Source organism: Camarhynchus parvulus, chromosome 28 (assembly GCF_901933205.1).
Source record: "Camarhynchus parvulus chromosome 28, STF_HiC, whole genome shotgun sequence".
NCBI lineage: Eukaryota > Metazoa > Chordata > Aves > Passeriformes > Thraupidae > Camarhynchus > Camarhynchus parvulus.
Window position 1 is genome coordinate 4,986,470 of NC_044598.1, and position 14,149 is coordinate 5,000,618.

Consider the following 14,149-nt stretch of genomic DNA (forward strand, 5'->3'; position numbering starts at 1 on the left):
CTCGGGACGTCACCACCTCATGCGCGTGACGTCACCGCACGGCGGTGTGACGTCACTGACATCACCCGTGGATCGGCGTTGGCCGAAGCTGCGCTTCACCCCCGCGGTGCCCACGGTCCCCAAGCACTGCTCAGGACAGCCTCAGGGCTGTCCCCAGCCCCCGTGTCCCCTCGGTGCCCACCCCTCGCTCCGGGCTGGCCTGGCAGCGATGGGGGCTGGACACCGGCCCCGCCCTGCCCAGGAACCGGCCATTGTCCCCTGCCCGAGCGGCACCCAGGGGTGCCGGACCGCCCCCTCCCCGCGCGGGGACACGACACGCCTGACACCAGGGTAGGCTGGGGAAACCTTTAGTGGGCACGTCTGGGGATGGGGCTCTCCTCGTCCCGCCGGGCCGGGACCCCCGCCGGGCCAGGGCCCCGCTGCCGCCGCCCTCCCGTTCAGGTCCGGCGAGCGGGTGATCCGCGCCGGGTCTTGGTCCCAGCCGGGCCGGCCGCGGGCGGAAGGTGCCACGGTGGCCGCGGCTGTCGCCGAAACCCGGCGCGGATTCCCGGCCCGCGGACGGGGTGAGGCTGCGGCGCCCGTCAGAGGCGCCCCGGAGCGGGCACGGGGGTGCGGGGGGCACTCAGAAGGACGTGGCCGCGGCCTTGCTCTGCTCCCTGTCGTCCCTCAGCTCTGCCCAGTCCTCAGCCGCCGGGTTGACGTGGCCGGAGCGCTCCAGCCTGCGGGAGGGAGGGAGCGTCGGTCGGCCGGGCGCTGCACCGGCACCGCGGCCGTGGCCCCGGTGTGGGGGTGTCCCGGTGCTGCCCCGGGGCACCCGGGCTGTGGTACCTGTCAGTCTCCAGGGTCTCCGGGTGGTCGTTCTCCTTCCTGCGAGGAGAGAGAGGCTGAACGGTGCCCAACCCTGCCCCAGCCCATGGCAACCTTCCGCGCAGCTTTCCCCTGGCCAGCACCCCCCGCCCCCCGCATCCATCCAACCTCTTCTTCCTGAGACTCCAGAGCCGGTTAACGAGCAGCACGACGAAGACAGCGAAGAGGAAGACGACGACCACCGTGAGGCCAATGAGCCACGGCTGCAGCACCTTGGGGCCGCGTGCCTGCATGGCCAGCGGACAGGCAAGGGAAAAGACAGGGATGGGGACAGCTTCAGGGGAGCTCCGTGCTTCAGGGGATGGGACCCCCCCACGAGATGGGACCCCCTATGGGATGGGACATTGGCAGACACTCAGTGTTCCCCCTCCCCAGTGTCCCTTGGGTACCAAGGAAGCCACTCCCGACACAGCTCACCTGTCCCCAGTGCAGTGGGGAGCACTGGGGCAGCAGGTGGGCATCTCCAGATCTTTCTGCTCTGCCACCTGAAGTTACTGTTGGAGCACTGGGACGGACTGGTCCCACTGGAAAGGTCTCCCAGGAGCTGATCTGAAGCCTGGGGGGAGGCCTGGCCACCTCCCCAGGTACCCCAGGGCACAGAGTGGCACGGGGACACTTACCAGTCTGTCCCTGGGCGGTGGAAGCGAGGACGAGCAGGAGCGACAGGGGCTGCAAGAGCTTCGGCATTTTTGGGCAGAGGCTGGGGAATGTCTGGATCCTGCTCCTGGAGCTGAGCTTTTGTCACCTGCTGCTATCGTGCCTGCACTCTGCACGCAGGGCAACAGGCGCCTTTATTGGCCCCAAGAGGACAAAGTGGCACCAAGCACCATGGCAACGTGACTCCTGTCACCCCTGGCAGGTGGTACCACTCCCCTGGCTCAGGCACTGGCACCCCACCACACCCAGCAGCCACCACCTCCGGGAGCAGCGTGGCAAAGGACAGGCATGTCCCTGTGCCCAGGACTGGGGACCACCGCAGGGTGGGCAGGTGGATGGAGGCAGAGACAGGCAGGTGGGCAGGTGGGTGTGGGCACAGGTGGAGGGACAGATGGGTGATCTGGTGGAGAAGTGCCCACCCTGCCTGGTTCCCCCTATCCCAGCTGGCAGGGCTGGGGCAGATCCCATCGGGATGGGGTGGCACAGAGGGGTGGGCAATGCCAGGCCACCCCCAGCCCTCCCCTGGGCACGAGCCAGCTGCCCCCAGACAATCCCAGGTGGGACCCCATCATGTCCTCAGGGAGTGTGTGCCCACAGACTGTCAAGAGTGAAACACTGGCAGGATTAGCTCAGGGGGACCATGGCAGGGTGCCCACCCACCAGGGCACAATAAAACTGAGGCAGAGGGTACCCACCTAGCGAGGCACAGTGGACTTTGCCAGGGCCACCCTGCCTGTGGAAATTCCTCAAGGGGTTAAGAAGAAGACTGGGGGTGCAGGGATCCAGCCTCAGCCGGGGTTTAAGTCAGGGGCTGCAGGTCCATAAAACAGCCCCATGCCCAGTGCCCTCTCCCAGAACCCAAGTGAGGCTTCGGGGTGCTTTGTCCCCCAAGACTGGGTTGGGGCCACCTCTGGCAGTGCCAAGGCACTGAGGTGGGGGCACAGCCAGCCTCAGCATCCAGCTGTCCATCTGTCTGTCCCTACCCATGTGCCCCCACTGGCTTGGCCCATCCAGAGGGGTATCCACGTTTCTGTGTGCACCTGTGCCCATGCCCCCTGCCACCACTGTCTGTGCCCCCACACCGTGGGTTTGCACCCCCAAGCACCCCCTTTATTCACCCGTGTGCCCATGGCTGGGGGTGGCATGGCTGTGCCAAGGGGTTCTGTTACCCCAGGCAAAGGTTGGGATGCCCCAGCCATGCCACCCCCGTGCTGTGCTGGGCCAAGGGGTGAGCAGGGCTGGGACAAGTGGCTTTATTGGTGTGACAGCCCAAGAGGAGCCCGAGAGCAGCGCCAGGGCTGGCAGGGAGGGGGAGGCTGTGTGCCAGGGCTGGGCAGTGCCTACGGCCAGGGCCACGCCGTGACCAATGGTCAGGCAGGGCTGCAGGGTCCTGCTGGTGGCAGGGGTGTCCCCTGAGCCTAGAAGAATCTCTTCTTGGGGGGGTCAGCAAAGGAGACAGAGCTGCGCGGAGCGAGCAGCTGCAGCGGGATGTCTGTGCCGGGCAGGATTCCACTGCCTTCATCCTCCACCTTCTGCTCCACCAGCACCTCATCCTCCTCCAGCCACTCTGCCTCCAGCACGGGGCCTTCAACCATCTCTGCCTTCTCCTCCGGCTTGGGCCCAAATGCCCAGTCTGCAGGGGCACGGAGGGAGCTGTCAGCAGCCCCAGCCCTGCCGCAGCACAGCCTCAGGCGGGGGGATCCCCCTGGCCCCCGCCCACCCCGAAGCCCGGCCCCGCTGCAGGGAGCACTCACCAGCGAAGTCGTGCACCAGGTCCTTGATGAGGTGCCCCACGATGGCATAGGCCACCACCAGCACCAGCGTTGCTGCCATCATCAGGTACAGCACATAGCGGGGCAGGTGGATGCTGTCCAGGGCAGGGGGCCTGTAGTCCACATACAGCACCCCATCCTCCTCAGGGGGGGACTGCAGCAAGTGCCGTGGCCCCTGTGCCCCCCCGGTGCCAGGGAGGGGGACACCCCCTGCCAGGGCCATGGCCAGCTATCCCTGCAGCCCCACCCCGAGCCACTGAAGCCTCTGCCACGCAGAGGACTGCAGGGGGGGAAGTGGCATCAGCAGGGGTCCACAAGGCTCCTCGGTGCCGGCAGCTCACGGGGACAGTGGTGTCCCTATAGCTGCTGGCAGTGCCACTCACCCGGCGACAGAGCTGTGTTGCTGAGAAGGAGCTTAGCACCTGCTAATCCAGGCACAGCCTGGCTGCCTCAGCATGGGAGGTGACCAGTGGGCTCTGATGTGGGTCAGGGTCCCCAGATCCTGCCCCTCTGGGAGCACCACTGGTACCCCTGCCCCCCCGGGAGTGGGGAGTCCCCTGCAGCTGGAGAATTCCCCAAGGCAGGAATGGGGAGGGATGCCCGAGGTCTTTCCTCCCTCCCCTGGGCTGGGTTAAATCCCTCAGCAGGCCCGGATCCCTGGAGCAGATGGCTGAGATCCCAGAGGACACCACACCCTTGGAGCCCATGGGCAGAGGGGATTGGGGATGCAGCCTCAGCCACGGGGGCTCCCACGGGCCCCCCCCTGCTGTACAGAGGAGCAGCCCATGGCAAGAGGCTGCCACCTTCCCAGATGGCTGCCACGTGTCACCCCAGCACCCAGTGTCACCTCCCCAGGGCACAGCAGAGGGGGGCTGAGTCCATGTTTCCCTCAAAAGCAATTCCCTCCACACCAAGAGGGTGCAGATTTTAGCCCAGACCAGCAGCAGCTTTGAAGAAATCCCAAACCCTTCCAGCACAGGCTGAAGGTTCTGGTGGAGTTCAGTGCCAAGTCAAGGCTCGAGGCTGAGTCCTGCTCCAGTCCAGCACCTCCCAGCTCTGCTGCACCAGGTCACCCCTGCCCAGATCCCAACCTCAGAAATGCATTTTGTTCCAATTTTGTCTTACAAGGTGTTGGGGGAGCAGAGACAAGTGTTGGCACAGAATGATTGGGAAACAACCCTGCAAGGTCTGAGTGAGTCACCCGTGGCAAAACTGGGGAGCAAAGGTGGGGGCAGCCAAGGTGATAAGTGGGGACAAACAGCCTGGCAAACTCCACGGTGCTGGAGCCCACGTGCCAAGAAGGGAACAGTGGAAATGATAACGTGGCCTTGGGGAAGTCACCCATCTCACTGTGCTGGGCATGGACACCACACAGGAACAGCCCAGAGCCCAAAGTGCCAGCTGGGTCCTGCCCATCACCCAGGGGCTACGGAGCGTGAGGGAAGGGGGACAAGCAACCCATAACAGCTGCTGACTCCAGTGTGAAAACATCAGATGTTTGTCCCTAGTGCGGGGGAAGTGCAGTCTGGAGCCCCTCACCCTCCACATCGCACACAGGTGACCCTACCCACAGCACTCAGGTACATGTCACTGACTCTTGGTGTGTACAGGTGACCAAAACTGGTCACATCTTGACTAAGAGCCCTTCCCATGGGGTCCTGAACTGGGTCAGACTGGGCCATGGCCAGGGCTGCCCCTTGGCTGTGGCCTGAGCACCAGAGCCCTGGGGATGCTGAGCTGGCTTCAGGGACTAAGAGGATTGAGCCTGGGAGTGACTCACAGGGAGCCCTTGGACAAGGGGAAAAGGTATGCCCAGCAGGATGCCAGGCCCTGCAGGGCAGTGGGACCTACCAGGGCACCTCAGACAGATCATCCTCCTCCCCAGGGCTGGGGGTTTCACCTCATGCCATCAGGGACCCCACTCCCTGCTCCTCCCAATGGGGCCAGACTCAATTTTAAAGGTCCTTTCCCATCTCAATGGTTCTATGACTTCACTTTGGCAGTCCCCAGCCTCCTGCCCAGGGCTTGACCCCATGGCAGTGGGTGCACTGCACACCTGGGCACAGGTAAATCACAGCTCGACTCACTCCAGCTTCCTGTGCCAGTGCTTTATTCCTTGCCAAGCCCCAAACCCCAGTGCCCAGGCTGGGCTGACTGAGGGATTTGGGTGCCAGCAGCAGCCTCAGCTCTCCTGGCCCTGGTTAAACACAGGGGAAAGCCCAGGCAGGCTCTGCCTCACCCTGCCCACCCTAATGGCAGCGCCCTTCCCTGCAGAAAAAAACCCAGCCATATCTTCCCAACTTTGCCATGAAACAACCCCCATCCTGGGGCAGAGGCTGCCACAGGCTCAGCTCCAGCTTGTCCCAACAGGAGAAGCCAAACCCACAGCGGGGCGAGGAGGGCCCCGGCTCGGCACCACCACTGAGAGCAATTTCGAAGCATCCCAACACCACAGCCCACAAGAGCGGGTGCCCAAAGCCCATCTTAGCCCCCAGCAAAGCTCAGCTGCAGAGAATGGAGCTGCCGACGGGGCAGCACCAACCCAGGGCAGGCCCAGGCCCTGCAGAGCCGCAGCAGGCTCTGACGTGCCAAGCAGAGCCCACCTGGTCCAAGCCCCAAGCCACGCTGCAGGCAGGCAGCGCCGATCCTGGCAGGGAAAAGGGGCAGATCCAGGAAACAAGAGGCTGGCGAGGAGCGGTGGGGAGGCAAGTAGCAGCTCAGCCCGGATTTGGAGGGAAAAGGTGGTTGTAATTGTGCCAGAGAGCAAACACAGTCCCTCCTGCAGCTCTGCAAGGCACGGATCCGCCGGCGGCAGCAGGAGGGGGTGGCAGGCAGCACACCCAGCTCGCTGCCCCCAGCCCGGGCTCAGGAGGAGGCCTGCAGCTTGCAGAGCCCGTCGGCGTACTGGAACTGGGCGCCGTTCTCGTACTCGTACATGTCCAGGGCCACCTGGCAGCTCTCGCGCACCACGCGCTCCTCGTCGCCGGCGACGGCGCGCAGGGCGCGCAGGCAGCAGGGCCGGGCGATGGAGCCCAGCGCCTCGGCGCACTCGTGCCGCACCATGGGGCTCTCGGCGCGGCTGCACAGTGCTGCTGTCAGCTGGGGGACGCACGCCTCGTCCTGCAGCTGCCCCAGCACGTAGCCGATCTCGTGGCGGAACAGCGCGCTGCCACAGCGCAGCCCTGCGGGAGGGGGGGACACTGAGCTGGGACGCCCCAAAACATGCCAGGATGCCTGGATGGAGCCCCCACCTGAAAGCTGGGGATGCCAAGGGTCACCGCGCCACCCCATGTACAGGAAGGGGTGTCCCACCCTGCTCCCTGATCCCACCCTGCTCCTTGATCCCACCCTGCTCCCTGATCCCACCCTGCTCCCTGATCCCACCCTGCTCCCTGATCCCAGCCCTGCTCCTTGATCCCACCCTGCTCCCTGATCCCAGCCTGCTCCCTGATCCCAGCCTGCTCCCTGATCCCACCCTGCTCCCTGATCCCACCCTGCTCCCTGATCCCACCCTGCTCCCTGATCCCAGCCTGCTCCCTGATCCCAGCCTGCTCCCTGATCCCAGCCCTGCTCCCTGATCCCAGCCCTGCTCCCTGTTCCCAGCCCTGCTCCCTGATCCCAGCCTTGTCCCAGTGCTTCCTCTGATGGCAGCACCCACCCCACAGCAGAGCTGCTGCCCCCCACCTGCCCACTTTCTGCCCCACCACGTGATGTTCCAGGGGATGGCAGCATGGCCAGGAACTCCAGCTCTCCGGGACCAAGCAGCTGGAGCAGGAGCTGACAGATCCCATCTTATGGACCTCAACAGGCCCAGATGGCTGGAGAGCCTGACCCACTTCCCTGGGGCTGGGTCCAAACAGTTCCTGGGCTGTGGTCTGCCCCTTTCCCACTCAGGGACATTCCCCTCTCCAGAACTATTCCCGAACACCAGCAGCGCCTGACATTCTGGGCCAGGAGAGCATGACCCCAAAAACCCCAGACCAGCTGGTCCCAGACCCCCATCACAGCCAGTGCCCTCCCTCCCTCAGGGAAGAGGGTCTGGAGGGTGGCAAGGGGACTCTGGAACACCAGAGAGCACCCAGCACTCTGTAATGTAGCAGGGAACAGCAGCCCTAGACACAAACACGTGAGAGCAGCTCTGCAGCTCTGGCAGTCCTGGATTTGGGAAGGGCTCATCCCAGATTAGCCTGGACAGACCCACAGCAAGAACAGGCCCTCACCTTCTGCCAGTGCCAGCACAGCAGCCTGGCCCCCCACGTTCCGTAGAGCAAACATGGCCCGGTAGCGCTCAAACAGCTCCTGGGACTCATCCAGGAGGATCTCCCGGAGCTTGGCAACATCCGTCTCCTCCGCGGGGGGAGCAGGATCTACAGAGAGGTACGGGCTGCGGCCCGGCTGCTCCTTGTTGTTCTGCAGCCACTCCAGCCTCCTCACGGCCAGCTGACACGTCTCTGCCACCTGTGGGGACAGGGACATGGCCCCGGCTGCACAACAGCACTGGACAGCGCCAGGAGAAGCCCAGCACACAGCAGATGTCACTGCGATGTCCCCATCCAGCTGGCCGAGACCAGCAGTGCTGATCCCGGAGGAAATGGCCCCTCGGGAAGCTCACCTCGACCACGGGATCCTGGGAATAGCGTTTCAGGACATCCAGTACCTCAGGGTTCCCGATAGCACCCAGGGCTTCACCTGAAGGATGGATCAGGATGTAATCAGGGTGTCTGTGTGAGAAGAACCCTGCTGTGTCCTCTGGCAATGCCTTGCCTTGCTCTAAAGCACAGACACAGGCCGAACTGACCGATCCCAAATGGGGCAAACGTGGGCACAGGCCGGACTGACCAATTCCAAACAGGACAAACACAACGGGAGAAGCCTGGCCAGCAGGAACAGCAGAGCCTGGGCAACCTGTCCGGTCAGGTGTGGTCAGGGAAGGTGGTGAGGTGTTACGTGACTCAGGGTTTGACACCCAAGCTGGATCAGGTGCCCATGAGCTGCCCTGTACACTGGGGGAAGCACCCCAAGCCCCAGTTGCCAGCGAGCCCCCTCCCCTGCCCCCAGAGCCGCAGGAGCTGCTGCCGTACCTGCCTCGTGCCTGACCATGGGCTCCTGGGCCGTGTCCTCCAGCACGCGGATGAGCACCGGGATGGCCGCCTCGTCCTGCATCTGGCCCAGGCAATAGGCCAGCTCGTGCTTCAGCAGCTCCGAGCCGTCCCCAAAGGCGCGGCTGATCCATTCCACGGCCGCGCGGCCGCCCAGGTTCCGCAGGGTGAAGAGGGCCCGGAACCGGGCGGGCAGCGGCTGCGCCGCGTCCACCAGCGTGCGGCCGATGGCCTCCACCTCCTGCTCCGTCACCATGGCGCGGGCGGCTCCGGGCACGCTCGGGGCTCCGGGGGGCTCCTCGGTCACACTCCTGCGTCCGGGGAAGGGAGTCAAGGTGCGCCCTCAGCCGCCAGCGGGTCCCGTGGCCGGGAGCAGAGCGGGCGGGAAGGGCCGCGGCCCGGCCTGTGCCGGACAACCGGACCCCGGGGCCGGACCCCAGAGCGCGTGTCCTCGCACACTCGCTTTCACCGGATACCCGGGGCGGACATAGACCGCCTGCCGCGACCACGTCAGACGGAGCCGCCGAGCCAGCGGAAGCGGGGCCCGAGAGGAGCCGCCGGGCCGGGGGATCCCGGGGGGTTCGGGGAGGGCCCGGCGGTACCGGCGCCGCACTCACCGCGCGCCGCCATCTTGCTGCTCCGCCACGTGACCGTCCGGCGGCCGCGCCTGCGCAACACGCAGGGGCGGGGCCGCCCGCGAGGGGGCGCAGCTGCCCCTCCGCCTGAGGGCGCTGCGGCCGCCAGGGGGCGCTGCGGTGGGGCAGGGGCGCTGCCGCCATGGCCGGGCCCGCTCACGGAGCGCAGAGCCGGGCGGGGCCGCGGAACTGAGGCACAGACCCTCCGGAAAGGGGCAGAGGGTGCCAGGCTGGGCAGAGCCCACCCTGAGAGGGGCTACGGTGTTCCAAGGAGGGCAGAATTCCTCTCGGAGAGGGGCTGGGGGTGCCAGGCTGGGCACGGGCCACCCTGAGAGGGCCTGGGGGTGTTCCAGGCTGGGAGAAATCCCACTGGAGAGGGTTCAGGCAGTGCCAGGCTAGGCAAACCCCACCCTTAGAGGGACCTGGGACACAAGACAGGACAAAATCGCTCAGGAGAGGGGTCAGGCATGCCAGGCTGGGCAAAATCCCACCGGAGAAGAACCAGGGGTGCCAGGCTGGGCAAACCTCTCCAGAGAGGGGTCAGGGTGTTCCAGGCTGGGCAAACCTGTCTGGAGAGAGTCCAGGTGTGCCAGGCTGAGCAAAACCCCTCTGGAGAGGGGCTGGGGGGTGCTAGGCTGGACAAGCCCTCAGGGCAGCACATCCCTGAGTTTGTGGACGCAGTATAATTCCAGGCTGGTGTCAGCTCTTGCAGGCCACTGCTCTGCCTCTTCCTTCCCTCTCCTTCCTATGTGTGTTTACGCAGCAAGTTTCAAACCTCCAAAGGAGTTTTGCCTTATTTCAAGGCTCCTGCTGATTTTGGTTCAATGGAGAGCCTTTGAGACAGCGGAAAGAGAGACCCCAGCAGCCACCCCCTCCCAGCCCTAATCCCCACTGTACTCCCGCAGCACACAACACACCACCAAACAGTTTAGATCCTGGGAGAGAGAATGGGCACAAAATACATTCCACTGCCTGAAACCTGCACAGCGAACCCAGCACGAGCGTGACACAGCCGCCCCTCCCCGCCCTGGGCCCGCCTGGTACAGCTGGAAGCACTGGGCCAGTTTGCCAGAGTCCATGGTGAATCTGCAAGCAGGATGTGCAGGGCAGCTGCTCCCCGGGCCCATCAGCCCTCCCCGCAGCTCTCGAAGTACTGGCACATCAGCTCACGCACTTGCTCGGCCCGGTTGTCCTCCATGGCGGCCGGCGCGGGCTGGCAGGGCTTGGGCAGCTCGGTGGGCTCGGTGCCCTCCAGCCACTCCTCATTGAAGGGGTTGTCGTGGGCCTCGCAGACGTTGTGCAGGATGCAGCAGGCGAGGACGAGGGTGGGCAGCAGCTCCAGGCTGCAATCGTCGCACTTGAGGAGGATCTGCCAGCGTGCCTTGAGGCGCAGGAAGGCGTTCTCGATCACGCTGTGGGCCCGCTTCAGGCGGTAATTGAACTGCAGCTGGCGCTGGGTCAGGTTCTCGTCCTCCTGGTAGGGCTTGAGGATCCAGTCTTGCAGGGGGTACGTGGCATCGCCCAGCAGCACGTACTTCTGTGCCTTCCCCATGAAATGCTTGGGAGGGTTGGGGCACAGCCGGCCCTCCTTGGCCAGCACCCACAGGCTGGAGCTCTCCAGGACCGCGCTGTTCTCCATGCTGCCTGGGAAGGCGGTGGAGACGTCCCAGAACTGGCCCAGCCCGTCCACGGTGGCCTGCGTGAGGATGGAGTGCCAGCCCTGGCCGTTGCAGTAGTCGGCGGTGAGGCGCAGGGGCGGGTGGATGGGGATGTGCAGGCTGTCCAGGGCCCCAATGCAGTGCGGGAAGCCCCAGCGCGTGCAGAAGATGCGCGCCATGTTCTCCAGCTCCTTCTCGTCGGGCAGCCGGAGGTAAAGCGGCTTCAGCAGCAAGACCACGGCATAGCTCACCTCCCGGACACAGCTCTGCACCGTGGAGGGCCCCACGCCAAAGAGCGGGCTCAGAGTCTGGTACTCCACGTTGGTGGCCAAGTGCCACAGGGCCACGGCCACCCTCTTCTCCAGTGGCAGGGTGGGGTGGAAGTGCGCGCTGTGCGGAGCCAGCCCAGGCCGCAGCTGGTTGCAGATGTAGAAAAAAGTCTCCTTGGACATCCGAAACTTCTCCAGCCAGTCCTGGGGCCCAAACTCCTTCAGGACCACCTGCTCCCACCAGTCTGTGCTCCTGAGGCTGGGCCAGGCGCGGGGGTAGAAGCAGCAGCTGGTTCTCCTCCGGTGAGCAATGAGGAGCTGCAGTGCAGGAGGGAGACAACAGCGGTGTGAGACAGCATTTCCCTGCACCTCAGTGGGACCCCCTTCTGAAGACCACCCAGCTCAAGAGACTTGCTCAAGGCAGGAGGATGGCCAGTGCCAGTGGTCCCAATGGGTCTAGCACCAGTCAAATCTTCCTGTTCCTGGGAAACCTCAATGCAAACCCACCAGGCAGTAGGTGTGACTCCAGACAAGATGCTCAGGTGTTGCAGATGGAGCTTTCTGGAAAAGCCCTTTTTTGGGGTGGCCATTCCCTCAGGGGGTTTGTATTTTAATGAGCATTGCTGGATTTCTAGCCACCGAGGGAACTATGGGCTAAGTCCTGATTTGGAAGGGGGAAAGAGCATCCCTCAAAGGTGGGAATCATTATTTGAAAGGGAAAGCTCCTGGCCTCTCCACATGAATTGTTTTTCTATTAAATTCTACAATGCAACTTTAAACTAAAAAGAGGCTTTAGTCACCTTCTTCAGCTGCTGCCCAGGCCAGCAGGTTCCTCATGTTCCCCCCGAGCTTGTCCTTGCAGCCAGAGATCCCTTGTATCCCCCACTGCATCCCCCACCTTTGATGTCACCCCCATGTCTGCAGCATCCACCATCCTTTGTGTCCAGGACCACATCCCATATCTTTCAAGTCCCATCCTTTGTGTCCCTGTCTTTGTGTCCCACAGAACCCCCATGTTCCTCATCCTTTGTGATCTCTGTGTCCATGTGTCCTTCCAGGCCCACATCCCGTGTTTTGGGTCTCACATGTCCCCCACCCTCTATGTCCCCCTTGTGACTTCCCCATGCTCCCCATCCTTGCCACCACTGTCCTTTGCATCCTGCTCCCAATCAATGTTTTGTGCCCCCGTGTACCCCGCGCCCCAAATCCCCCATGTCCATGTGTTCCGTGCCTTACGTCCCCATCCTGTGTCCCCGGGATCTGTCCCGCATCCCCCCATCCTCCAAGTCGCCGTGACCTCCTCTCGTCTCCCGTATCCCGCACCCTTTGTGTCCCCGCGATCCCCACGTACCCCCCGCACCCTCCGTCCCCCGTGACCCCGTCCCCGCCTGCGGTTGTCCCCACGTCCCGGCGGCCCCGCCCCGGTCACCGTCATGAGCCGCTTCTGCCGCTGGCTGTAGTAGTGCCGGAGCCAGGCGCGCCGCTGCGGCCCGTCCCAGCCCCCGGCGCCGCCGCCGCTCCCGCTGCCGCCGCCGCTCCCGGTGCCGTTCCCGGCCATGGCCCCGGCGCGCCGCCGCCGCCGCCGCGCCAGCGCGCACAGGAGCACCAGCAGCCGCTCCCGCATTTTCAAATCGGGAGCCGGGGCCGCCCTGGAAGTGATCGGCGGCGGGGTCACGGTGGCACCGGGGGGCGGGACGGAGTGGTGCCGCTCCGCTCCGCGAGGCACGGCTCTGCCCGGCAGCGTACAGATATCGCCATCCCTGCCTGCAGCTCACCATGCGGACATCCCCATCCACACCGCGCCGTCCTGCCCATCCCCATCCATATCCCCATCCCACAGCATCCCCATCCCCACAGCACCAGCATCCCCATCCCACAGCATCCCCATCCCCACAGCACCACCATCCCCATCCTCATCCCTGCCTCTCCCCACCGTTCTGCACAGCTCTGCCATCTCCATCCCCACCACTATCACCAACTCTCACCAAACCACACCATCCCATTATCCCCACCCTCATCACCATCCCCATCCCACCCCATTCCCTTCCCGCCTCCAGGCTGGGCTGGAAAAGGGTCACTGGGCTCAGCTGCAGCACGGACTGGCACTACAGAAACAAGGAAAGCCGCAATAACAAAGTCCTAAATCTGCCTTGGATTTGCAGGAGGGCTAGAAGAGGCTGGAAAAGACAGGACAAAGCTCACGGGGTTCAGCTTGGGCAAGGACTGGCACCAGAATGACAAAAGGCCCAACCACAGACAGGCAGTGCCAGTGCCCTGCTGGTGCCCGGTGAAAGGAGCAAGATGAATGTGTCTTTACAAACAGACTGTGTGAATCTGCTTGTAGATAGGGCCAGGGACTTGTAGATAAGGAAGTAACTGGAGAAACCATCAGTTTCAGAAAGTGTTACTAATTCACAAGGACTGCTGCTCAGCCAAGGTCCTGCTAAATCCCTGAACTTGGAGAAGAAGAACAAAGACAATAGAACTATGAATATCATATGTTAAACAAGGGGGGGATGCATATTAGCGGGGGACATACAGTAGGCAATTCAGGAAGTTTGAAGTTTCTCCACCTCAGCCAGTGGAGAAAGGGAGAGGCTGATGTGGCCATGAAAATTAGGATAAAAAGGAGGCTGCATCTCCCAACGATTTGAGAGGCCCATGGGAAATGCCCCATGGCCTCTCCCTTTGTTCATGAATAAAGTTACAGGACTCCTCTGTCTCCTTTTTGGACATAAATCTCTGGTATCTTGAATTTTTCTGTACACCTGGGAGTAATGCCAGGGCCTAGATGGTACTCCAAAAGTGGTGCCTACTCTCCCAAAGTCTGTTGGGTTTCTGGACTGCCATGGCAGGGCAGATCCCACAGGTCTCCTGAGGCAATGGACAATGTGGAGGTGCTGCAGGGAAGTTTCTGTGTTCCTCACAGCGCAAGCTCAGAGTCTGCTAGAGCGAATCATCTTCAGTTCTGGAGGCACTTGGGGCACCACAAGATCAGGATCCAAAGGATCTGTTACCCATAAGGATGTTGGAGAGTGCCCAGAGGAGGGACAGGAGCTGGGGAAGGCCCTGAGGAGCAGCTGAGGGCACTTGGCTGGTTCAGCTGCAGCCCAGGAGACTGAGGGGAGGCTCCTCGGGGGCTGCAGCTCCTCCCCAGGGCAGGCACAGGGGCAGGGGCTGAGCTCTGCTCTG

At 63.6% G+C, this 14,149-nt stretch overlaps 3 protein-coding genes across 3 annotated transcripts; all 3 read right to left on the bottom strand.

Moving 5' to 3' along the window:
• Positions 1–558: 558 nt before the first annotated feature.
• Positions 559–1,681, bottom strand: SMIM24 (small integral membrane protein 24). The gene is made up of 4 exons (XM_030966817.1): positions 1,485–1,681; positions 976–1,090; positions 829–867; positions 559–719 (listed from the first exon to the last, which is right to left on the bottom strand). Exons 1-4 carry the CDS (start codon positions 1,552–1,554, stop codon positions 623–625), a joined length of 321 nt encoding a protein of 106 aa, XP_030822677.1. The 5' UTR covers positions 1,555–1,681; the 3' UTR covers positions 559–622.
• Positions 1,682–5,389: 3,708 nt separating this feature from the next.
• On the bottom strand, positions 5,390–9,059 carry DOHH (deoxyhypusine hydroxylase). The gene is made up of 5 exons (XM_030966651.1): positions 9,013–9,059; positions 8,378–8,706; positions 7,909–7,985; positions 7,517–7,754; positions 5,390–6,478 (listed from the first exon to the last, which is right to left on the bottom strand). Exons 2-5 carry the CDS (start codon positions 8,649–8,651, stop codon positions 6,162–6,164), a joined length of 906 nt encoding a protein of 301 aa, XP_030822511.1. The 5' UTR covers positions 8,652–8,706; positions 9,013–9,059; the 3' UTR covers positions 5,390–6,161.
• Positions 9,060–9,953: 894 nt separating this feature from the next.
• Positions 9,954–12,581, bottom strand: LOC115914439 (protein ANTAGONIST OF LIKE HETEROCHROMATIN PROTEIN 1-like). Its single transcript, XM_030966970.1, has 2 exons — positions 12,387–12,581; positions 9,954–11,275 (listed from the first exon to the last, which is right to left on the bottom strand). The coding sequence occupies exons 1-2, from the start codon at positions 12,579–12,581 to the stop codon at positions 10,157–10,159; spliced, it is 1,314 nt and encodes a 437-aa protein (XP_030822830.1). The 3' UTR covers positions 9,954–10,156.
• Positions 12,582–14,149: the final 1,568 nt, after the last annotated feature.

Bases quoted from the DNA above. Each gene is read 5' to 3' on its own strand.
- LOC115914439 (XM_030966970.1), bottom strand. From the start codon at position 12,581: ATGCGGGAGCGGCTGCTGGTGCTCCTGTGCGCGCTGGCGCGGCGGCGG. The intron at 11,276-12,386 runs GTGACCGGGGCG...CCTGCACTGCAG, and splicing joins GGCAGAAGCGGCTCATGACG to CTCCTCATTGCTCACCGGAG.
- SMIM24 (XM_030966817.1), bottom strand. From the start codon at position 1,554: ATGCCGAAGCTCTTGCAGCCCCTGTCGCTCCTGCTCGTCCTCGCTTCC. The intron at 1,091-1,484 runs AGTGTCCCCGTG...CCATGCAGGCAC, and splicing joins CGCCCAGGGACAGACTGGTA to GCGGCCCCAAGGTGCTGCAG. The intron at 868-975 runs GTTGGATGGATG...CTCTCCTCGCAG, and splicing joins TGGAGTCTCAGGAAGAAGAG to GAAGGAGAACGACCACCCGG.
- DOHH (XM_030966651.1), bottom strand. From the start codon at position 8,651: ATGGTGACGGAGCAGGAGGTGGAGGCCATCGGCCGCACGCTGGTGGAC. The intron at 7,755-7,908 runs GTGAGCTTCCCG...CTGTCCCCACAG, and splicing joins CCCAGGATCCCGTGGTCGAG to GTGGCAGAGACGTGTCAGCT. The intron at 6,479-7,516 runs GTGAGGGCCTGT...CCCCTCCCGCAG, and splicing joins TGTGCTGGCACTGGCAGAAG to GGCTGCGCTGTGGCAGCGCG.